This window comes from Salvelinus alpinus, chromosome 8 (assembly GCF_045679555.1).
Source record: "Salvelinus alpinus chromosome 8, SLU_Salpinus.1, whole genome shotgun sequence".
NCBI lineage: Eukaryota > Metazoa > Chordata > Actinopteri > Salmoniformes > Salmonidae > Salvelinus > Salvelinus alpinus.
The window spans coordinates 71,221,321-71,246,544 of NC_092093.1; the positions used below are offsets into that span (position 1 = coordinate 71,221,321).

Consider the following 25,224-nt stretch of genomic DNA (forward strand, 5'->3'; position numbering starts at 1 on the left):
ATTATTCGATTTATTGCCTACCTCCTCATGCCTTTTGCACACATTGTATATAGATTCTCTTTTTTTCTACCATGTTATTGACTTGTTTATTGTTTACTCCATGTGTAACTCTGTGTTGTTGTCTGTTCACACTGCTATGCTTTATCTTGGCCAGGTCGCAGTTGCAAATGAGAACTTGTTCTCAACTAGCCTACCTGGTTAAATAAAGGTGAAAAAAAAGAAAAAATCAGAAGCTTCTAAAGCCAGGACATTTTCTGGAATTTTCCAAGCTGTTTAAAGGCACAGTCAACTTACATGCTGACCAGACCGGACACGTTACGTGCGCGAGCGTCACAAAATACATTTAGAAATCCATGTTATTCAATTATTGCACCCACACTGCTCGCGCGCGCCCTCGAGCGTCTGCATTGCCAAGGGCTAAAATAGAAGTAATTCCTATTTCTGATGCAGATCTTGCTGAAAGTCCTGCCTCTCCCATCTCCTCATTGGTTTATAGAAGCAGGTACCCACGTGCCATCTCCTCATTGGTTATACCCACGTGGGTGATTGAAAGACGAACTTTGTTGCCGGTTGTTGTGGTAATACAATGAAAGTTTAGATGCCAATCACCATATAAGCCTGGAAGGAGAAGAGATGACTAGAAACGATTCGGTTGGCTGTTTTATGTGTGGATTAATTGTCGGAGTAGAGGTCCTTGTGCATTTCAGGTAAAATAACAACTCAATGTTTATTTCCCAGGACAAATTAGCTAGCAACAGCAAGCTAGCTAAATAGGACAAATTAAAGTTAGCTAGCAAGTGCAAGCTAACTAGCTAAATTGCCATACATGTTTAATGCTTTTCGACCTGTCCCCAAATGAATATCATTGGTTCAGAGTTTGTTTTGATATTTTAACCTGTGTGTCGTGATCGCGTTTGGTGTGGGGGGGTAAAATACATTTCTGCACGATACTGCACAATGGCGCACGCCCGCAGCCGTTTTGGGTTTAGTATATGTACATTTCTGACCCACTGGAATTGTGATACAGTGAATTATGAGTGAAGTAATCTGTCTGTCAAATGACTAGATGTCCTAACCGACTTGCCAAGACTATAGTTTGTTAACAAGAAATTTGTGGAGTGGTTGAAAGACGAGTTTTGATGACTCCAAGCTAAGTGTATGTAAACTTCCGACTTCAACTGTATATATACACAGAATATTAAATTAGGTTAAAAAACACTCATTTGGACATATACCCAGCTCATTAGCATTCTCTAATCAAACAAAATCACATCCTCATCTAAAGTGGAACAACACATGGCACAGACCCAGATTAAGGCTTAGTCCTGGACTAAACAGCAAGGCTGAAAGGGTTTTTGGACCCAGGAGTATGTGCGTGTATGTTTATTCACATTTTTATTTAGATGAACCTTTGCGTCTTCGTCTGGTTAGAAAATATTCTGAGTACTACAGTTCTTTTTCAATGTAATGTCAAGGTGCTTCATGTAGATACTGTAGCTAGCTTGAATCAGTCAGTCCTGAGGGGTATCCTACGAAGCAAGCTAGATCTACTCAGAGTTTTCTAAAGCTAACTAGCTTCAGTTATCTTCACATTCCAGCTCAGTCTTTATCCGTACATCAACAGTGGATATTACTCGCCCCCCTGCCGTTAACTCTAGCTGGCTGGTAACTGTGCGTGCATGTCACACAAGGCTAGTCCAACACCGAACTCATCATTGAGACATTGCTGAAACTTCAATCCATGGGTAAGTCAGTCACACTTTAATTTGTGCTGAAATCAAAATTAAAGAAAAGTTATTTTGCAAATTCAGTAGGCTCTTGTGTGAAATAGGCTTCTAAAAGTGCCGCCTTGATTTTATTGCTTATCGTTAATGCCGTCTTTGGTGTGCTTATCAATATACAAGCACCTTTTCCCTCCACTCCTATCAATACTTTTGCATGACTAAATAGTCCTCAGAGCATGCCCGGACTAGCTGGCTGGTGTGTTTACGGACATTTTCAATCGCTCCCTATCCCAGTCTGTTGTCCCCACATGCTTCAAGATGGCCACCATTGTTCCTGTACCCAAGAAGGCAAAGATAACTGAACTAAATGACTACTGCCCTGTAGCACTCACTTCCCACTTCTGTTTGCATTCCGCCCCAACAGGTCCACAGATGACGCAATCGCCATCACACTGCACACTGCCTTATCCCATCTGGGCAAAAGGAATACCTATGTAAGAATGCTGTTCGTTGACTATAGCTCAGCATTCAACACCATTGGTGCCCTCCAAGCTCATCAGGAGGCCCTGGGTCTCAACCCCGCCCTGTGCAATTGGGTCCTGGACTTTCTGACGGGCTGCCCCCAGGTGGTGAAGGTAGGAAACAACATCTTCGCTGACCCTCGACACAATGGTGCATGTTCAGCCCCCTCCTGTACTCCTGTTCACCCACGACTGCGTGGCCACGCACGCCTCCAACTCAATCATCAAGTTTGCAGACGACACAACAGCCGTGGGCTTGATTACCAGCAACGACGAGACAGCCTACAGGGAGGAGGTGAGGGCCCTCGGAGTGTGGTGTCAGGAAAACAACCTCTTACTCAACGTCAACAAATCAAAGGAGATGATCGTGGACTTCGGGAAACAGCAGAGGGAGTACACATCACAGACAAACTGAAATGGTCCACTCACACAGACAGTGTGGTGAAGAAGGCGCAACAATACCTCTTCAACCTCAGGAGGCTGAAGAAATTTGGTTTGTCAGGGCTTTGGGCTTTGGACAAACTTTTACAGATTCACAATCGAGAGCATCCCGTCAGGCTGTATCGTAGCCTGGTACGGCAAATGCACCGCCCTCAACCGCAAGGTACAGGTACACCAAAGCTGGGACCAAGAGACTGAAAAACAGCTTGTTGTTCAGCTTCTTCAGACTGCTAAACAGCAATCACTAACTCAGAGAGGCTGCTGCCTACATTGAGACCCAATCACTGGCCACTTTAATAAATGGATTACTAGTCACTTTATACAATGCACTCTAAATAAGGCCACTTTAATAATGTTTACATATCTTACATTACTCATATCACATGTAAATACTGTATTTTATACCATCTATTGCACCTTGCATATGCCGCTCAGCCATCGCTCATCCATATACTTACATGTACATATTCTCATTCACCCCTTTAGATTTGTGTGTATTAGGTAGTTGTTGGGGAATTGTTAGATATTACTGTACTGTCAGAACTAGAAGCACAAGCATTTCGCTACACTCGCATTAACATCTGCTAACCATGTGTAAGTGATAAATAAAATTAGATTTTTAATAATAAAAGAATGTTAGGACTACATTGCGTGAAGTTTAAAATGCATTCTGTCATTATGTGTAATGTTATATATTTTAACGTTACTATGTTTTAACACCCCAAAAGACTTTTGATTAATAAAATATTGAATCAGTCGTCTTCCTCAAACGATCGGGTTGATGACGAAATCTTTGCAAGAGGGAGGGAATCTGATTAATTCAGAGCAGGTGAAGTTAGCCATGAGAGAGCCCGCCCTGGAGCAGGTTAGTTCTGAAGGATTCGTTGCCATAGAAATGTACCAGGCTAAAAGGTGAGCCACTTTTGTATGACCGGTTAGCCCGAGTTGAACTCAAAGTTGATCAAAGTTAACTTGCTAACTCCTCAGACCTGCTTCGTAGGCTACTCCTCTGGTTCTCAGGTGTAAACTAGGCTGCCACACAGCCTTTTAGTGATGAGTCATGCAGAACTACCCACAATCCCCTGCTGTCCCAGACACAGGAAGTGTGGAGTGACAAGGCACGTCTGGAAGACGGCTCATCAAAAGTCCCTGGGAACAGAATTAGGAAGGCACCGTGCTGCCTGGGTGATTGGGCTCTTATGTGACACCCCTGTCACCGTAGAAATACAACTTCTGATCCAACTCAGAATCAGAACGACTCAATTATTACACGCCACATTCTTCTCTCCCCTTCGACTCTTTCCCAGGTGGTTTCTTAACGGGAATGTGTTCACTCATTCTCATCACAGCCAAAAAGATAAGGTCAAGATAACATAACTAGACCTGAGTTGTTCCTGGTCCGGTCACATGCACAAGATGAGTACTATATTGACCCTAAAGGGAAACTTTGATTGCTTGCAGAAAAAATAACAAATACTGTCTTGTTTTCCTCTAGTTTCCACAGTGATCTGAGCCTGTCAGGGTCACAGGTTCTGTCGTTACGGGCAACGCACCTCCCCAGCGGCCTTCAGGACTGCGTCCAGGACATCGTCATGGCAGCAGGCCATGCCTCTGTGACCTCTGCACTCTCCAGGCTCCGCCTCCACCTGCTGATTGACAGGATGGCCATCACAGGCACTCACACACACAGCTGCAGGGACACTCTCCGTTCCCTCATCTGGCAGCCCGCCATAGCAAGGTACACACACACACACACACACTAGAAGACCATCTATATTGATGCAACAATTTCAAATATTTTACTGAGTTACAGTTCATATAAGGAAATCAGTCAATTGAAATCAATTCATTAGGCCCTCATGTATGGATTTCACATGACTGGGAATACAGATATGCATCTGTTGGTCACAGATACATTTTAAAAAAAAAAGTAGATTTTTTTTTTAGAGTGGTCTTTTTTTGTTCCTAGCACAAGGTGCACCTGTGTAATGATCATGCCGTTTAATCAGCTTCTTGATATGCCACACCAGTCCAGGTGGATGGATAATCTTGGCAAAGGAGAAATGCTCACTAACAGGGACGTAAACAAATTTGTACACAAGATTTGAGAGAAATAAGCTTTTTGTGCTTATGGAAAATTTCTGGGATCTTTTTATTCCAGCTCATCAAACATGGGACCAACACTTGTTGCGGTTTATATTTTTCTTCAGTGTAATTATGCAATAAATGAATCCTTTATTTTGTATTATTCAATGCTGCACTTTCAGCAGCTTTACTGTACTCATCAATTCTACAGGTCAGTTGTATGTCCACCAAAATTCAAGATATCATCCATATTCTCCATTATTCTGTCTCCCTCTCTCTGTCTGTAGGTTTGTGCAGGTGCGTCCAGCGTGTGTGGAGGATGAGAGGTTGCTGGTGGACGTTATAGCGTTCCTGAGCGCCTACTTCAAACAGAGCCATTTAGAGTCCGAGGACAAGGACCTCCGCTGGATACTGGAGCTACTCCTCAAACAGGTCAGCACTAGGACCAGGAGGTCCCCAGGTTTGCTTTCCTCATCTCCTAGATCCTTGTCCACTTTGCTTCATTCCCTTTCTTTAGTCTCATCTCCATCTTTTACATTGATCTGAACCCAGGTTAGGTGAAAGCAGTATGATAAGTCTATTGGGAAAATGCCCTCAACCTATCTTCTCAGGGTTTGTCCTCTGTGATATCGCTTTAACCTCTAACCTTTCATCTAGGCCTTATCCTATGTGTCGTCATGAAGGAGATGAGGGAATAGGGACTATAATAGGAAAACTGGTCTAGTGTATCACCATTACTCAGTAAATCTGACTTCATCTCCTTTCTTGTATTAACCCATGTTGGGAACCATTAGATTGGGCACACTCCCCCTCTTCTCCCCTAAAACTGTAGGGTGAGTGGGTGCTTGCATGTGTGTGTGCCAGCGATCCATTTAAGCTTTCCTGTCCTCCCCAAACACAGAGATGTGTAGTTATCAAAGTAGAGCCTGTATAAATCACACACTGTCAAAGGACAAAGGCATTAATATCACATTACAACCCCAAAATAGAGTACCAGGACCCATAACATAGATGATTTCCACAGCTGTTAAGAAACTCTCAGTTATTTCTTAGCTACAGGAGCTACATCAGATCTAATGTGTCTCACCTTGCCTGCTTCATCATAGGTATGGTACCCGCATGGGCTGAACTGAAAAACATATGTGCGCATTAATTTATATGCCAACAGTGCCCAACAATGCCAAATGAATCATACCGATAACAAATCCTAATTGCTAAATTGCCTCAATAAAAAACAATTTCCATTTAAGATGAATTTATTGAAACCATAATATCAACTGTTTAAATTATATCACATTTATTTATAAAGCCCTTTTTACATCAGCAGATGTCAAAAAGGGCTTATACAGAAACATTACATTTACATTTAAGTCATTTAGCAGACGCTCTTATCCAGAGCGACTTACAAATTGGTGCATTCACCTTATGATATCCAGTGGAACAACCACTTTACAATAGTGCATCTAACTCTTTTAAGGGGGGGGGGGGTTAGAAGGATTACTTTATCCTATCCTAGGTATTCCTTAAAGAGGTGGGGTTTCAGGTGTCTCCGGAAGGAAGACAAAGAAGAAACCCAGGCTAAAACCCCAAACAGCAAGCAATGCAGATTTAGAAGCACAGGGGCTAGGAAAAACTCCCTAGAAAGGCAGGGAAAGGAAGAAACGTAGAGAGGAACAAGGCTCTGGGGGGTGACCAGTCCTCTTCTGGCTGTGCCGGGTGGAGATTATAAGAGTACATGGCTATTAAGGCCAGATTGTTTTTCAAGATGTTCAAACATTCATAGATGACAAGCAGGGTGAAATAATAATCACAATGTTTCTAGAGGTTACAACAGTTCAGTACCTCAGGAATACATCAGTTGGCTTTTCATGGTTAGCATTCAGAGGTCGAGAAAGCAGGTGTGGGGGAGAGAGAGAGAGTCGGGAACAGCAGGTCCGGGACAAGGTAGCAAGTCCGGTGAATAGTTCGGGGTTCAATATCCGCAGGCAGAACAGTTGAACCTGGAGCAGCAGCACGACCAGGTGGACTGGGGACAGCCAGGAGTCATCAGGCCAGGTTGTCCTGAGTCATGGTCCTAGGGCTCAGGTCCTCTGGGAGGGGAGGGAGAGAGAATTAGAGGGAGCATACTTAAATGTACACAGGACACCAGATAAGACAGGAGAATTACACCAGATATAACAGACTGACCCTAGCCCCCTGGCACATAGCCTCCAGTATGCTGCAATAGTCTGAGACGGGGGACACTGTGACAGAACTGAGGGGGGACACACTGTGACAGGGCCAACCAGGCAGGATATAACCCCACCCACTTTGCCAAAGCACAGCCCCCTACCACTAGAGGGATATCAACAGACCACCAACTTACTACCCTGAGACAAGGCTGAGTATAGCCCACGAAGATCTCCTCCACCGCATGAGCCCGAGAACACAATCTTCAGTAAGGCAGTAACCTCAGCAGTGATGCTTGCTTGTAGAAGCCTATGTATGGCTGTGCAATGACACAGCCTTGTTTTGTTAATTTTGCAGACAAAACGCTCTTATTTCCCGAGCCATTGTCACAATCAAGACTAGGGTTGCAAAGGGTTGGACATTTTTCAGTAAATTTCCCAATTTTGGGGGGAAATCTTCATTGGGAAGTTAAGCCCTGAAATTTGGGGAATTTTGCTTAAATTCATCAAAAAAGTTACCTTATAACTTATAACGGTGACTTTTTTTTGTGGGATACACATAAGGTAATTCTAGGTCTTGTGGCATATTTTGGTTAAACTATCCCCAATTCAATGGAATTGCAACCCTCTGTGTGCACAGTGCATTCTTCCATCACATGTCCAATGCACTCTTCCATCACATGTACAGCTGATTCTCAAGATATTGCACGCTAATGAGATGCTATTGAGCCCACTCTACTACACTGTCTGAGCAAAGGACTACATGCTTTCTGGTAAGTTTTGATTACAACACTGGGTGGGGTGAATACATTTTATATGACATGCATGATTTTTTGTTAACTAGTAAATAGTAGCCTACAGCAAAGTGTTTTTAAATATTTTCTAACCTGTTAACAAATTCTGCTATTTCGTTTTTGCTACCATGTGGCTTTTAGCTTGCTTGAGCCTGCTAACTGAGGAGTGTTATTTCACCTGTTTCCATACATGTTTCATTTTAGAACATTTATCTTTCAAAGGAGTTGTTTAATCTAACTGCTTAACTATTTATCTGTACATGGAATTGTATTTTTTAAAAAAAATTACATTTTATTTTCTAATCTTTACAGGAAAATGCCACGGACACTATCTGATGTGTGGAGACATTTCACTGAAGCTAATGTAGAAGGAAAAGCTGTGTACATTTGCAAATACTATTGCCTCCATAAGGCAATCAAACAAACTAAGCGTCAGTATAGAGACAAAGTTTAGAGTCGCAATCCAACGGCTCCGACACGAGAGGGATGTGGCAGGGTCTACAGTCATTCACGGACTATAAAAGGACAACCAGCCCCATCGCAGACCAGGATGTCTTGCTCCCAGACAGACTAAACAACTTTGCTCGCTTTGAGGACAACACAGTGCCATTGACACGGCCTGCTACCTAAACCTGCGGGCTCTTCTTCACTGCAGCCGACGTGAGAAAAACATTTAAACGTGTCAACCCTTGCAAGGCTGCAGGCCCAGACGGCATCCCCAGCAACGTCCTCAGAGCATGCGCAGACCAGCTGGCTGGTGTGTTTACGGACATATTTAATCAATCCTTTTCCCAGTCTGCTGTCCCCACATGCTTCAAGAGGGCCACCATTGTTCCTGTTCCCAAGAAAGCTAAGGTAACTGAGATAAATGACTACCGCCCCGTAGTACTCACTTCCGTCATCATGAAGTGCTTTGAGAGACTAGTCAACGACCATATCACCTCCACCCTACCTGACACCCTAGACCCACTCCAATTTGCTTACCGCCCCAATAGGTCCACAGACGACGCAATCGCAATCACACTGCACAATGCCCTAACCCATCTAGACAGGAATACCTATATGAGAATGCTGTTCATCGACTACAGCTCAGCATTTAACACCATAGTACCCTCCAAACTCGTCATCAAGCTCGAGACCCTGGGTCTCGACCCCGCCCTGTGCAACTGGGTCCTGAACTTCCTGACGGGCCGCCCCCAGGTGGTGAGGGTAGGTAACAACATCTCCACCCCACTGATCCTCAACACTGAGGCCCCAAAAGGGTGCGTTCTCAGCCCTACTCCCTGTTCACCCACGACTGCGTGGCCATGCACGCCTCCAACTCAATCATCAAGTTTGCAGACAACACTACAGTGGTAGGCTTGATTACCAACAACGACGAGACGGCCTACAGGGAGGATGTGAGGGCCCTCGGAGTGTGGTGTCAGGAAAATAACCTCACACTCAACGTCAACAAAACAAAGGAGATGATTGTGGACTTCGGGAAACAGCAGAGGGAGCACCCCCCTATCCACATCGACGGGACAGTAGTGGAGAGGGTAGAAAGTTTTAAGTTCCTCAGCGTACACATCACGGACAAACTGAAATGGTCCAACCACACAGACAGCGTGGTGAAGAAGGCGCAGCAGCGCCTCTTCAACCTCAGGAGGCTGAAGATATTCGGCATCTTGCACATTTGGAACAGTTTTTCTGAAAGCGTGCTAATTTGAAACAGGGCTTAGTTTGGCGCGTTTTAAAGAAAAAGAATTTCAGTGTTACATACCAAAATCTGTCTCTTCTATGTAGGCCTGAAAACGTTGTATTTTCTGCCTTTTCTTTGGCTTTTTCTAAATGGATGAACAATTCCACATTGAACACTGCATGCTGATGAATTACGGCCACGACATACAGTACCAGTCAAAAGTTTGGACACACCTACTCAAGGGTTTTTCTTTCTTCTACATTGTAGAATAATAGTAATAAAACATATGGAATCATGTAGTAACCAAAAAAAGTGTTGAACAAATCAAAATATATTTTAGATTCTTAAAAGTAGCCACCTTTTGACTTGATGACAGCTTTGCACACACTTGATTCCATATGTGTTATTTCATAGTTTTGATGTCTTCACTATTATTCTACAATGTAGAAAATAGTACAAATAAAAACAAAACCTGGAATGAGTACGTGTCCAAACTTTTGACTGGTACTATATCTTTTGTAAGTAAGGCTTAATGATTCTGATAAATACTCTTTGTCTTTATTAAACTGTTTTTGGAGATTTTCAGTGTGGAACCTGTGTATGTTTAGAGGGGTTATAGCATAGGATAACAAATTCTAAATGGCTAGTAGTTCGCAAAGTATCCTATGCGGTAAAATAGACGGGACACAATTATTTTTTCCTACTTCAATCATCCAGTCAATTTAGAATCTATGATAAAATTGTTGGCATTTGGCAAGGAATGTAGCTTGTGTATCCCATCATTTATTTCTGTAGGTCTAATGGGATCTTGTGTGCAAACGCAGCATGTGTGTCTAGAGGGAGCAGTCGGAACGCAATTGAGTGAGTGAGACACAGAGGGGAAAGGGAATTTAGTGAAGAACTGTGTGATGCTTGCCTTGGTAAATGTGTTTGGTTGTGTCCTGAAAATGCACATGTACTAATGGAACACTAGAGTCAAAGCAAATGAATGTTGCCTTCAAGACACATTTTCATTTTTGGGGGGACAAGCCCCAAAGCACATTTCTCCAAATACTTTTAGTATGTTTTTATTTATTTATTTTATTATATTTTACCCTGCACCTATCACCATGAAACTCAATGAGAAAATGATACATATTCATTCTGAATACCTTAATTATACTGAACAAATATATAAATGCAACATTCAACGATTTCAATTTTTTTACTGAGTTACGGTTCATACTGTAAATGGAAATCAGTCAATTGAAATAAATTCATTAGGCCCTAATCTATGGGTTTCACATGACTGGGCAGGGGCGCAGCTATGGGTGGGTGGCTTATGGTAGCTCTGTTGGACATTCCTGCAGTCAGCATGCCAATTGCACGCTCCTTCAAATCTTGAGACGTCTGTGGCATTGTGTTATTTGACAAAACTGCAAATTGTAGAGTGGCCTTTTATTGTCAGCAGCACAAGGCGCATCTGTGTAATGATCATGCTGTTTAATCAGCTTCTTGATATGCCACACCTGTCAGATGGATGGATTATCTTGGCAAAGGAAAAATGCTCACTAACAGGGATGTAAAGAAATTTGTGCACAAAATTTGAGAGAAATAATATTTTTGTGCATATGGAACATTTCTGGGATCTTTTATTTCAGCTCCTGAAACATGGGACCAACACTTTACGTTTATATTTTTGTTCACTGTAGTTTAGATTGTAGTTAGTTTATAATGCGTGAGGAGTTGTATACAAGTTGGGCTTTCTTGGATGAAGTAATGAGACAGTTCAACCTGCAGCATTACCTGCGTGTGTATGTGTTCCATGCAGGAGACCAACTCACTGCTGGACCTGCTGCTCGGCGAGGAGTCGCAGACACACACTGCGAGTCAGGGAGAGACGGAGGAACTAGTAGAACTGAGGGCCCAGATCAACCAGAGACTACAGAGAGAACTGACAGGGTTCATCAACAGATTACTGCACCGCCTCACACACACCACCGACAGGTACAGTAGAAACACACACACCCCCTCTCTCTCTTTTCCTCTAACTGATAAGCTACCACCTCCAAATGCCAGCCTCTGTACCTCTGGTGTTTATTTGTTAGAGTATAGAGTCATTTGTATGCAAAGCGTGTTCCGTATCGCTCAAGAAAACTGCCTGTAGGCATTTTCTACTTAACACACACACATATACACACATGCAGTACACACACACACGCCGAAATACAGCTACAACACAGAGCTACAAATGTAACTAAGACAAACAGGGTAGGCATCTCCCCCACAGTTATTATTTTCTAGTGTATCTGACTGAACAAACTGTTTGTCATGACTGCTGGTTTAACTGTTGTGTAGAAATAGCTCATTCTAGCATGGTGAGCTATACTGATAAATGATTACACAAGTGTGTTTTATCACATTGCTATTAAACTACTGTACTCTTCTCATCTTCCTTAGTCAGAAGTGCCTAGGGCCATGGAAGCAGCACCGATGACTTTTCACCGCTAGCTAGCGAGCTTCCCCTGACAGTAGAATATTTACTGTGTCCCTATGAATAAAAGAAATGTCTCCTCATAAAACATAAATTAAAGAATGATAATTTTTGCCTTTTGGTGTGTGTGAGAGAATGTGCACGTACGTGGCATTATTGACACTGCCTGTGGAGCTTGATTAATGTTTAATACCATGAAATTATAGAAGAGGCTGAACAAAGCTTATGACTGCAGTGGGATGCATTTTTTATATTCTGTGTGGTGATATTCATATCCGTATCCATGAGGCTAAGAACAAGCATTTCGCTACACTACAAACTTTTTGCTACACTCGCAATAACATCTGCTAACCATGTGTGTATGTGACCAATACCATTTGATTTGATGTTACTTTCAGTAGAAGGAGCTTGATGTTTTCCTTGATGTTAGTTGTTGGTTATTGATGGCAATATTTGTCTCTGCCCACCTTCCTCTCACACCATCTTCCTCCCATTAACTTTCACTCCTCTCTCTCTCTCCTTCCTTCTTTCTTTGTCTGTTTTACCCTCTACTCCTCTTTTTACTCATCTCCCTCCCCCTGCATCTCCCTCCCTCCCTCCCTGCGTCTCCTCTCTCTCACCCTGCATCTCCTCTCTCTCTCTCTCTCTCTCCCCCAACAGGTTTTGCATGGCGCTGGCAGGGCCCTTCGAGAGCCAGCTGGCAGTGCGGTTTCTCCAGTGCCTGCGGGTGTCAGACGCCCCCCGCTTCTACGGCCTCCCGAGTCTGGAGAGGAATCTGCTGGGCATGGTCAGCCTCACGGCCCAGCCTGGCTGGAGCTCACACTGTCCCACCATGGAGCCCCAGTCTCTCTGCACCAAGTACCTCAGTGGACTACTGGAGGTGTGTGTGATGGGTGCAGAAGGGAGTGTGTGACGTGCTCTTTTCTCTCCTAGCAGCTTGGGCCAGAAGGAATCTGTGGCCTCCACAAATTAGTCAAAGTGAAAATTACCTGTAAAATGTGTTATTTGTAGTGAAATATCAGCCCTCTAGAAATAATGAGGAAGAAAATACCTTTTGTAATTAACTCACACTACAACCTGCTCCTGAACATGAATAAATATACAGACTACAACACGGTAAATTGTTGATGAGAAATCATCCCAGCTGGTTCCATCTGGTTCTACCCATAGCCAAGAACAGCAGAGCACTGTCCTGTTCAGATAAGCAAAGTAGTGGTCAGTGTAGCTTAGTTCACCATGAGAACACACAGCACGGCACAACCTAGTTGTTCCTGGGACAGTAAAAAAACAGCACAGCTCACAACAGCCTTAGTACAACCTAACCTGACACAGATGATTCCAAGTTTTGACCTCTCACCCCGCCTCCCCCACCCCACACCTGTGTTTCCCTCACCCTTGACTCCCCCATACCTCACCCCCTGTCTCTCCCAGTGCTCTATGGCCCTTAGGGTGCTTTTCATCTGGCCTTGGCCTCTCTCACTCACCTCTCTGTTTGCAGGCTAATCAAAGCTAAGATCCCAGCTGCATTTAAGACTCATTTAGATGCACTGAATAAAACCTTTGAATTAATGAACACAGACTGTTGATTGCATCCCTGGCCTCAGTGCCCTGTTCCCTTCTAGTCCCGAGCAGGGTTTGGGTCATGAGTAAAAATTAGAATTGGAATTTCGGGTTACTTCCTGATTTTACTTAATTAGTAATACTGTTGAGATATTGTTGTCTTTCCCCTAGCATCGGCTCTGAATGGGTTTCGTATTGGGCAGGGCTCTACAGTGCAACCATTTTATCCGCATACAGTATGTGCTTAAATATTTTGCTGTGCAACTTGGAATTCTTATTTAGGAGCACCAGTGCATGTATAAAAATGAAAGATTCTAGCTTTATTATAAAAAATATTTAGCCTTGTGCTCCTAAATTTCGATGTGTGTGCCTAGATTTCTCAACTTAAGCGCGCACGTGCCCCTTTTTTATAGAAGCTCAGCGTAGAACCCTGTTGGGAAAGAGTAGTTGTAATGTTGACCCTTGTGTCATCCTCTAGGTGATCTCGTCGTTCTACGTGGAGTGGGGGGGTAACTCCATGTCCTTCATGGGGAAAGGAGTCACCAAGAATGCTGTCATCTGTCTGCTTCACTTGTCCCATGAGATGATGGCCCAGAACAAGGACAAGGTCAGCCACCCAGCCAGAACTGTACTGATTGCCTTTCTACACTAAAGGCAAAGAAGATTTTTAATTGGGAAATGTATACTGAACAATAATATAAACGCGACATGCAACAATTTAAAAGATTTTACTGAGTTACAGTTCATAGAAGGAAATCAGTCAATTGAAATAAATAAATTGGACCCTAATTTTATAGATTTCACATGACTGGGCAATGGGCGCAGCCATGGGTGGGCCTGGGAGATCATAGGCCCAACCACTGGGGAGCCAGGCCCAGCTAATCAGAATTAGGTTTTCCACACAAAAGGGCTTTATTAGATAGAAATATTCTTCAGCCGATCCCGCAGGTGAAGAAGCCAGATGTGGAGTCCTGGGCTGTCATGGTTACGTGTGGTCTGCGGTTGTGAGGCTGGTTGGACGTACTGCCAAATTCTCTAAAATGTCATTGGAGGTGGCTTATGATAGAGAAATGAACTTTCAATTCTCTGGCAACAGCTCTGTTGGACATTCCTGCAGTCAGCATGCCAATTGCACACTCCCTCAAAACTTGACATTGTGTTGTGTGACGAAGCTGCACATTTTAGTGGTCTTTTATTGTCCCCAGCACCTGTGTAATGATTATACTTTTTAATCAGCTTCTTGATATGCCACACCTGTCAGATAGATGGATTATCTTGGCAAAGCAGAAATGCTCACTATCAGGGATGTAAACAAATTTGTGCACAACATTTTTGAGAAATAAGCTTTTTGTGCGTATGGAAAATCTCTGAGATCTTTTATGTCAGCTCCTGAAACATGGGACCAAGATTTTACATGTTGTGTTTATATTTTTGTTTAGTATAGTAGTAGAGTAAATGTGTTAATGTGTGCTTCCTGCATGGAGATGTTTCTCCTTTTGTTTGTGCATCAGTCTGGATTTCTGGAGATATGACTATTCTCTGTTTTTGTGTTTATCTATTTCAGGACTTCATTTCCCAGTGGTCTTTGGGTCAGGAGGCGGGGTCTGATGACCCCAGTGGGTCACAGCTGGGTCTGGCCTGGCTCATACCTCTGTGGGTGGACAGAGACCCGGAGGTAACACACAAAAACACTCAATGACTGTCAACTTGTATAAGAACAAGCAAGAAAAATGAAATGTGAGAGTAAGAAGTACAAGTTATTATTTCATGGAAACTGTTTGTCAAATTCTGTCTGGAGTTGTGGAGAGACATTCAGGCAAAAGTTTGTATTGCTTCTCTCTGCTCCAAAGTTTCTGTTATTAAACCGGTGCTTCTTCCTAGACTTTCTGAGGGACACCGTTCACAAGCATTGACAATGAAAAGCAAAGGGCAATTTCTTCTCTTTCTCTCTCTATCTGTAAGTTCTCTCTATAAGTAAATGTGAAAAAATTCCCTTGACAAGTAGGATCTTTTTCTGTGTGGATCACAGCAAATGCCAGAGTGACAGTGAAAATATCCAAGACATTTCTGGAACAGTGTCTTTATGACTTTGGGGACACCAGGGGTGTCAGACAGGTACCTTTTTTAAATCTATCTGCTGTTGTATTCACACCCAAACCCTTGGCTCTCTGTCTTTTTCTCTCTCTCTTTTTCTTTCTTTCTCCTCGCTCTCCGCTTTTCCCTTCCCACCACTCTTTTAACCCTCCCCTCCTCTCTCACACCCCTCTCCCCCCTGCTGCCCTATCCCACTTTCCTTCCATCCCTTCTCCAGGTGAGGTTTGCCAGCCTGGGTGTGGGCTCTGCCCTGTCCTCTGTGCCCAGTGGATGCCAGTCTCTGAGTAGCAGCTGTCAGAATATCAGTGGAGGTCTGTGGGGAACCCTGCTCAACATCCTCCTGGACCAGCAAGAGAGCACCATGGTCCGCAGAGAGGTACTGGACACCTACACCTGTTCGCTAACCACTAAGCCATAGAGAGAGTTTGGGCATTGTGGTTTAAAGCAGAATGCATAATAATGCTGTTAGCATGCCACGGCAGCCATGGTGGCACCTTCTGGGCATATTGACCAATAACCGTTCCAGACAATGCATTTGTAAAACAGACATAGGAACACTTTACTCCATCAACAAGTTTAAAGTAAAGTCCTTGCAGTACCAGCTAAGTACATCTAGATGGCAGTGTTGTTGATGTTCTTGTCTCATCCTCTGTGTTTCTCAAGGCGGTGTTTATCCTCCAGAACCTACTGGTGATGCCCATGCCTGCCACAGCTGACCAGGTCACCGACTCTACCTGGCAGGTCAGTGGCATTTGGTTATGTTTTGTTGTGGTATGTTGTCTTAGTTATCCTGGTATTGACATACTGTAGGTTAATTCATGGGCTCCCAAGTGGTGCAGTGGTCTAAGGCACTGCATCTCAGTGGTAGAGGTGTCACTACAGACCTTGGTTCGATTCCAGGCTGTATCACTTGGGGCCGTAATTGGGAGTCCCATAGGGTGGCGCACAATTGGCCCAGCGTCGTCCAGGTTTGGCCGTCATTTTAAAGAAGAATTTGTTCTTAACTGACATGCCTAGTTAAATAAAGGTTAAATTAAAAAAATCTAGTTACATAGTAATTACCATGTTTTCATCTCTCCCTCTCCTCTACTCCCTCTCTCTCCTCCCTCTCTCCATAGAGTCCGTGTGTCCATGATGAGTCTTCAGGTGTATGTCTGGTGGGTCTCCAAGCCCTACAGGCTCTGCTCTACCACTGTCAGTTCTTCCAGCACACTGCCCTCATGGCCACAGCCTGCTACAGAGGCAGGTACACCTTCGACCTGCAACCCTCAGCCAGGGACCCCGGCCCTCAGGACAGCACCACTGAAGGTCCTGGGACTGCACCTGTCCATTCTTCTGTCAGTCTGTCTAGCCATTAGGTTGTTCATTCAGTGATTCAGTTATGTGTCTGTGGTTCACAGAGTAGATCTGAAATCAAGTGTTATTATGGTAAACAGGCAAAGTATTTTATTTATTTATCAGGAAATTGGCCTGTAGCCTTTTTTTTTTTTCTTGCATGATGTTGTTTGTGATGATGCCCTCCGTCTGTCTGTCTGTTTAGATGCGGATGACTCCCTGAGGTTGTGGAGACCTCCTAAAGGAGTCTCAGTGAATCCTAGCAGGGCCTCTGGATCCCTGTCCACCTCCAGCACTCTGGTGAGTAAAGTACTGCAGGTCTGGTTGCTCAAGGCCCATTCATAGACCGTAATCCTCTTAGGTTGCAGCTTAAGACTGGGTCCACTTGACCACTAGAAACAATTCAAATCAAATGTTATTTGTAACATGCGCCGAATACAACCGGTGTGTAGACCTTACTGTGAAATGCTTACTTACAAGCCCTTAACCAACAATACAGTTCAAGAAATAGAGGTAAGAAAATATTTATTAAATAAACAAAAGTAATTTTTTTAATAAAAATGGTATACAGGGGATACCGGTACCGAGTCAATGTGCGGGGGTACAGACTAGTCGGGGTAATTTGTACATGTAGGTAGGGGTGAAGTGACTATGGATAGATAATAAACAGTGACTAGCAGCAGTGTAAAAACAAAAGGGGGGTCAATGTAAATAGTCCAGGTGGCCATTCACTGTGTTATGGCTTGGGGGTAGAAGCTATTAAGGAGCCTTTTGGTACCGCTTGCCATGCGGTAAGCAGAACGAACAGTCTATGACTTGGGTGGCTGGAGTCTTTGACAACTTTTTGGGCCTTCCTCTGACACTGCCTAGTGTATATCTCCTGGATGGCAGGAAGCTTGGCCCCTGTGATGTACTGGGCCGTACGCACTACCCTCTGTAGCCCCTTACGGTCAGATGCCGAGCATTTGCCATACCAGGCGGTGATACAACTGGTCAGGATGCTCTCGATGGTGCAGCTGTAGAACTTTTTGAGGATCTGGGGACCCATGCCAAATCTTTTCAGTCTCCTGAGGAGGAAAGGGTGTTGTCGTGGCCACTTCACGACGGTCTTGGTGTGTTTGTACCATGATAGTTTGTTGGCGATGTGGACACCAAGGAAACTTGAAACTCTCGACCCGCTCCACTACAGCCCCGTCGACGATCAGCTCCTTTGTCTTGCTCACGTTGAAGGAGAGGTTGTTGTCCTGTCACCACAGTGCCAGGTCTCTGACCTCCTCCCTATAGGCTGTCTCATCGTTGTCGGTGATCAGGCCTACCACTGTTGTGTCGTCAGCAAATGTGATGATGGTGTTGGAGTCGTGCTTGGCCACGCAGTCGGGGGTGAACAGGGAGTACAGGATGGGACTAAGCACGCACCCCTGAGGGGCCCCCGTGTTGAGGATCAGCATGACAGATGTGTTGTTACCTACCCTTACCACCTGGGGGCGGCCCGTCAGGAAGTCCAGGATCCAGTTGCAGAGGGAGATGTTTAGTCCCAGGGTCCTTAGCTTAGTGATGAGCTTTGTGGGCGCTATTGTGTTGAACGCTGAGCTGTAGTCAATGAACAGCATTCTCACATAGGTGTTCCTTTTGTCCAACCGGGAAAGGGCAGTGTGGACGGCGATTGAGATTGCATCAACTGTGGATCTGTGATTTAAACACATTGTCTTATTGAAGTGTTTTTTTTTTGTGATTGTTTTGTCTTAAACAGATCATACCTGGAGGCTCAAGGCTTCAATCCCCTGTGCCCACTTCTCTCAACGCTACTGCACAAGATACACCCGCTAGCAGACTGATTGCTCAAGGTGTGTGTTTGTATATATGGTGTAGCTAAATGTGAACAGGTTTTATATACAGATCTCATGTAGCACCAAACCAATTAAGAGTCAGAGTTAAAGGAACCATCTCATGCACAGTTCTTCATATCAAGACCAACCATGACAGTGAATTTATATATACAGACTATGCCTCTACACACACCAATTTTTGGTATGGTACATGTTTCGACCCCTATCTGTCCCGTCCATCTTTGCTCCTCTTTCCTGTATTGTAGGTCAGTGACACAGACAGCAATGTTAATATCTGCTCCCATATTTTACTCTGCAGGTCAGAGTGACACAGACACCATTGACTCTGTCCTCTCCCAGGACTCCAGACTGGCTGACCCCGCTCCTGACCCCACCTGTGTCATTGTAACCCCAGACCTTTTATCAGCACTCTGCGGCCTCCTGGCCAACCTGTTAGCCGTGCTACCGGAGTTCACCCTCTCAGCCCTCACACACAGCCAGCTCTTCCAATCACTGGCCAGGTCAGAGGTCAAATAAACACTATCGCACTAGTCTCACTATCCCAATTCCTGGCCAAATCAAATACAGTCTTTGGAGCACTGGCCATCCACAATATAATTTACAGAGCTGAAATTGTCCTGTCTGAAGGGATGGACTTAAACCCGTTTCTGTTTCCTGTGTGTTCTAGTTTGGTGGACGCAGCAGCCATAGAGAGATGTCTGGGTGAGCTGAAGACTAACACACTACCAGGAGACCAGGAGGACATTAAACGGCAGGTAACTGGGTTACATCTTTTAGTACCAATGAATGCTTCAACATAAGATTCACATGATCTCTATACAGCATGTTGTTGTGGTGAGAGCAGCACAGGTGTAGGAGGGTAGAGGCCCATGAGAATCCTATACCCTGTGGTTGAGATGGTGGCAGATTGGAGAGTGATACGAAAGGGGTGATTTCATGCTTTCACTTGGTAGGAAATATTTTGTTTTCACATCTACCCACTGACTTTGCTCCACACTGCTTCAAGATGTGTGTACATATCAATTTGTTTGTGTGTCTCTCGTCCCCCAGGTCCTGACCCTGCTCAAGTTCCTGTCCAGCTTCTCTAAGTTCCTGAAGTCATGTTTCATTCTGAGCTCAGATCTGATTGGTCAGATGGACTTCCTGAAACCGCTACTGGCCAATCTCTTCACTGTCCTCACACTTGATACCAAGGACTTGGGTAAGAATCTCGCTTTTGGAATGATAGGAATGATTCTCAACCTAACCATAGACACAACATATGTGTACTGTCACCATTGACTGGACATCATGGTTACAACCGCTATAATACCATTCTTATGGCAGGCAGCCTTACATGGCATTGAAAGTCAGACCACTTTCCAGCTGAATGTATCATAATGAAGTGGTGTTCAGTGTTCTGTCATAATCTGAAGTCATAATTAAAAGTGTATAAGATCCCCAATGGAAGCTTGTAATAATCTATTCACACATTTTGATGGTATCTTGTTTAATGAAGGCCTCTTCAGCTTCTCAGCTCGTACTCCGATCTCCGGTGTGTGTGTGTGTGTGTGTGTGTGTGTGTTTTCTGGACCTCTCAGGCGATGGTACCCGTGGTGCTGTGTGTGTTTGCTGGACAGACGTGTTGATGCTTCTGGCTACTGTGGTGAGGCGGGATGGCTCTGCAGCCTACCAATCTCTCTCTGCTGCACTAGGGAGATGCTGGAACACATTCACAGGTATACATATACAGCTACTGACTGTGTGCTGGACATATGCTAGGACCTCAGGGAGCATGCAGTACATCCATCGTTCCTCCTCATCATCTTCCTCTGTGTCTAATGGGGCTGCAGGGAAATCTGATGATCCCTGTGAAAGATTAATGCTGTGTGTGTGTATTTGTGATTGATTACATTGTGTGTTATGTAGACAGAAATGCCTGAGGCGTGAATGAGTCACACTGTCTGTGTAAAGGGATTTCAGGATTTGGTTTTACTGGGCTGCAGGATGTTGATTCATTCATACAAAAGTAAAATATCCACTAACCCATTTCATCCATCCTCTCTGTGTGTGTGTGTGTGTGTGTGTGTGTGTGTGTGTGTGTGTGTGTGTGTGTGTGTGTGTGTGTGTGTGTGTGTGTGTGTGTGTGTGTGTGTGTGTGTGTGTGTGTGTGTGTGTGTGTGTGTGTGTGTGTGTGTGTGTGTGTGTGTGTGTGTGTGTTAATCTGCGTCTGTATCTGTGCCTACCTCCAGCCACGTTGTCAGTGTGTGTGGACCAGTCGTTCAGTGACCCTCCCCTCCATGCTGCGGTACTACAGTTCCTGTGTGTCGTCCTGTCTGAGGAGGCCAAGAGACGACCCCTAGAGGTCACCACCCTGCACCCGGACCTCCAGCTGACCCCTCTGTCTGAGGCCCTGAACGGCGCCTCCGGTGGACAGCTCTGTGAACTATTGCTGGAGGTAACAGAACCTGACTTGCGCGTGCACACACACACACACACACACACACTTTGATTGGTCTAAAGGGGTAGTTAACCCTGCTTCTGGAGTGCAGCAGGCACTTCATGTTGTTGATTTAACCATTCTGGAAGACCTGGTGTGTTGCATTTAGGCAATCACTGTACTGATCAATTAGCTGAGTTGGGCAGGTGTGGTGCCTTGCTGGAGCAAAGAACAGGGTTCCCTACCACTGGTCTAGAGCACTGGGATATTAGATGGATTCACATGTTGTCAATACTCTGGAGGTTTAGGTCAGGTTTTGCATCACCTGTTGCATTGTTTTGTGTTGTCAGAGTTTTGAGAAGCGTGCGTTCCAGGACCCAGTGAAGAAGAAGACAGCTAAAGCTCTCATGGCTCTACTGGCCTGCAGTTCCACTGCTCAGAACCACGCTGCCAAAGGTACTGGAACACACTGCTCAGAACCATGCTGCTAAAGGTACTGGAACACCCTAGTCAGAACCACACTGCTAAAGGTACTGGAACACACTAGTCAGAACCACACTGCTAAAGGTACTGGAACACACTGCTCAGAACCACGCTGCCAAAGGTACTGGAACACACTGCTCAGAACCATGCTGCTAAAGGTACTGGAACACCCTAGTCAGAACCACACTGCTAAAGGTACTGGAACACACTAGTCAGAACCACACTGCTAAAGGTACTGGAACACACTGCTCAGAACCACGCTGCTAAAGGTACTGGAACACACTGCTCAGAACCACGCTGCTAAAGGTACTGGAACACACTGCTCAGAACCATGCTGCTAAAGGTACTGGAACACACTAGTCAGAACCACGCTGCTAAAGGTACTGGAACACACTGCTCAGAACCATGCTGCTAAAGGTACTGGAACACACTGGTCAGAACCATGCTGCTAAAGGTACTGGAACACACTGCTCAGAACCATGCTGCTAAAGGTACTGGAACACACTAGTCAGAACCACGCTGCTAAAGGTACTGGAACACACTGGTCAGAACCATGCTGCTAAAGGTACTGGAACACACTGCTCAGAACCATGCTGCTAAAGGTACTGGAACACTGCTCAGAACCATGCTGCTAAAGGTACTGGAACACACTGCTCAGAACCACGCTGCTAAAGGTACTGGAACACACTGGTCAGAACCATGCTGCTAAAGGTACTGGAACACACTAGTCAGAACCACGCTGCTAAAGGTACTGGAACACACTGGTCAGTAGAGCTCATTTACAGTAGGATGGGAGTAATACTCTAGCCTCTACCAAGAGGTCTGTGCTTTTATGCAACAAGAGGCAGTGAACAAATGCGCCCTGGTCCGGCTACTATACCCTAGGAGTTATTGTTATGATTGACCACTCTCTCTCACTGTCTCTGTGTCTGTGTGTAGCTGGTTTGATTGACAGCTGTGTGGAGCAGATGAAACTGATGCACAGCCACCTCCACATGGAGTCAGTCAGACCTGGCAGAGGAAGGAGGAAGGTGAGCCTTTACACACTAAACAACACCATAACAACATGTTTTCATTGTCTCAGCCTTCAGATGATGTGTGCTGTGTTGGTATAGGCTATTGGGTGATCTTGTCTTGACTGAAAGAAAATGTGTCTAAGATGGAGACGGTGCTCTCTGTTATTGGTTAGAGTGGATCATTTAACAAGTTGCATCTTCTCCCCCACCAGGAGGAGAGCTATATGAAGGAAATAAAGATGTCTCTGGAAATCCTCAGGAACAGTCTTTACCAGAACAGCCAATCCAAAGTGAGAACCCTGCCGTTTTAATCCGCTCCTGATAGGGTTTTAATGAAAGCCATTCTACTGGTGCTGACTGTGTCTGGAATGAGATTTGGCCCTAACGATTATGACTCTGTTGAGGTCTGAATGTTTTTATCCTCTTAAACGTCAATGTAGAATGATTGGCTATATTGGCTGCTCTAAATGTCAGACAGTAATTGCAGCATCCACTCAGCAGTAGTTATATTGGGATGGGAAAGGCCCTTCATGTATTTCTGGACTTTATACTTTACATCCTTGTGTGTTTCTATGTGCTTGGTTAGCAGAATGTGTTGACAATCACTTAACTTATGAGTGTGTCGTACTGTCAATCAGCATGTGTTCATAATATTACATCCAGAAATTATCCAACCGGGTGGATATTGTGTGTGTGTGTGTGTTTCTCCTCAGGTTGTGGCCACTGACTGTCGATTGGCTGCTGTGCTGCACGCCCTTTGGCCTTGGTTCTTATTGGATGATGCTGCTATGGAGTCGGTCCTGGAATTGTTGTGTGTCTACACAGCCAACTGTACCACAGGTGTGTGTGTGTGTGTGTGTGTGTGTGTGTGTGTGTGTGTGTGTGTGTGTGTGTGTGTGTGTGTGTGTGTGTGTGTGTGTGTGTGTGTGTGTGTGTGTGTTGTTCAGTGCCTGGCCCGTGCCTTCCATTCCCCCAGTCTGTGGTCAGGGATCTGACTGAGTCATGCACTCTCACACACACTGAGACCCATTGTCTCTCCTGAAGACCATTTACACACACTTTGTTCCACTGTATATGCCTAGCGCCAGCCACGAGCCTGCCGGCCACAATAGGAACACTGTCAGTGTGCTAGAGCAGGCTGCATTAAATCATTACTATGAGTACAGTATTCTAGGCTGTGGACCAGCGGGGTATTCACAAGGGAATCGCAGTGCATCACTCTGTCTCCTGAGGCATTGATATTCTAGTCTGTGTGAGAGAAACAGAGGTATGCTGTGAAACGCAGGCTACACAAGTTACAGCAAAATGGAGAAAGAAGCGCTGTAAAGAGTAGAGGAAGTTTAGCTTTGATAAAGGGCTACAACTGTTTCCTTTCATGTTCTCTAAATATGGGTGTTTGTAGAGTGGCAGTTAGATTTTGAAGCTAGGGGGTTAATATGGGTGTTTGTAGAGCGCCGATTAGATTTAGAAGCTAGGGGGTTAATATGGTTGTCTGTAGAGCTCTAGACACTGCGTCTCTGAAGTCATGGAAAGTGAACCTTTGAGCAGAGAGTGACAATGCTGTTTGTTTTGTACCTGTGATTGTCTCTGAGATGCCACCTTTGAAGTGTGTGTGTGTGTGTGTGTGTGTGTGTGTGTGTGTGTGTGTGTGTGTGTGTGTGTGTGTGTGTGTGTGTGTGTGTGTGTGTGTGTGTGTGTGTGTGTGTGTGTGTGTGTGTGTGTGTGTGTGTGTGTGTTTTGCTCTACAGCCACGCTTAAGCTCCCGCTGTGAAGCAATACCAATCAGTCATGTCGAGCCCAGCGTTTCCTAAAGGTTAGCCTAACAGCAGGTGTGTGTTCAGACTGCATGACGCCGGCCTTTAAATTATACCTACAATACTGGCTTTCACAGACTTCAAAACAATCTCAACACAATATTCTCACTTTAATGAAGCCTGATGAAGAACATTTTGAGTTGTGAATGCTGCACTATTTGAGAAAATGTACACGAATGTACAAAAATGTAAACGCAATATGTGACAATTTCAAAGATTTGAATGCGTTACAGTTCATATAAGGAAATCAGTCAGTTTAAATACATAAATTAGGCACTAATCTATGGATTTCACATGACTGGGCACAGGCGCAGCCATGGGTGGGCCTGGGAGGGCATAGGCCCACCCACTTGGCAGCCAGGCCCAGCTAATCAGAATACATTTTTCCCCACAAAAGAGCTTTATTACAGACAGAAAACCCCTCAGACGATCTCTGCGGGTGAAGAAGCCGGATGTGAATGTCCCGGGCTGGCGTGGTTACACATGGTCTGCGGTTCTGAGGCTTCTTGGACTTACTGACAAATTCTCTAAAACGATGTTGGAGACTGCTTATGGCAGCTAAATGAACCTTCAATTCTCTGGCAAAAGCTCAGGTGGACATTCCTGCAGTCATCATGCTAATTGCATGCTCCCTCAAAATTTCTATGGTATTGTGTTGTGTAACAAAACGGAACATTTTAGTGGCCTTTTATTGTCCCCAGCTCAAGGTGCACCTGTGTATTGGCCATGCTGTTTAATCAGCTTATTGATATGCCACACTTGTCAGGTG

General features: G+C 44.7%; 1 protein-coding gene across 2 annotated transcripts in view; it reads left to right on the top strand.

Annotated features, from left to right (window-relative positions):
- Positions 1-25,224, top strand: part of rttn (rotatin) — a 61,726-nt gene that overhangs the window by 27,850 nt on the left and 8,652 nt on the right. For both annotated transcript variants that reach the window (XM_071414918.1, XM_071414919.1), the window contains exons 25-44: positions 4,182-4,424; positions 5,059-5,203; positions 11,225-11,400; positions 12,548-12,767; positions 13,926-14,054; positions 15,012-15,122; positions 15,759-15,917; positions 16,205-16,282; positions 16,660-16,849; positions 17,082-17,176; positions 18,627-18,720; positions 19,022-19,223; positions 19,391-19,478; positions 19,774-19,924; positions 20,304-20,441; positions 20,955-21,160; positions 21,493-21,598; positions 22,565-22,656; positions 22,854-22,931; positions 23,355-23,481. In XM_071414918.1, the coding sequence (XP_071271019.1) occupies positions 4,182-4,424; positions 5,059-5,203; positions 11,225-11,400; positions 12,548-12,767; positions 13,926-14,054; positions 15,012-15,122; positions 15,759-15,917; positions 16,205-16,282; positions 16,660-16,849; positions 17,082-17,176; positions 18,627-18,720; positions 19,022-19,223; positions 19,391-19,478; positions 19,774-19,924; positions 20,304-20,441; positions 20,955-21,160; positions 21,493-21,598; positions 22,565-22,656; positions 22,854-22,931; positions 23,355-23,481 (2,828 nt within the window). The remainder of the gene's footprint in view (positions 1-4,181; positions 4,425-5,058; positions 5,204-11,224; positions 11,401-12,547; positions 12,768-13,925; positions 14,055-15,011; positions 15,123-15,758; positions 15,918-16,204; positions 16,283-16,659; positions 16,850-17,081; positions 17,177-18,626; positions 18,721-19,021; positions 19,224-19,390; positions 19,479-19,773; positions 19,925-20,303; positions 20,442-20,954; positions 21,161-21,492; positions 21,599-22,564; positions 22,657-22,853; positions 22,932-23,354; positions 23,482-25,224) is intronic.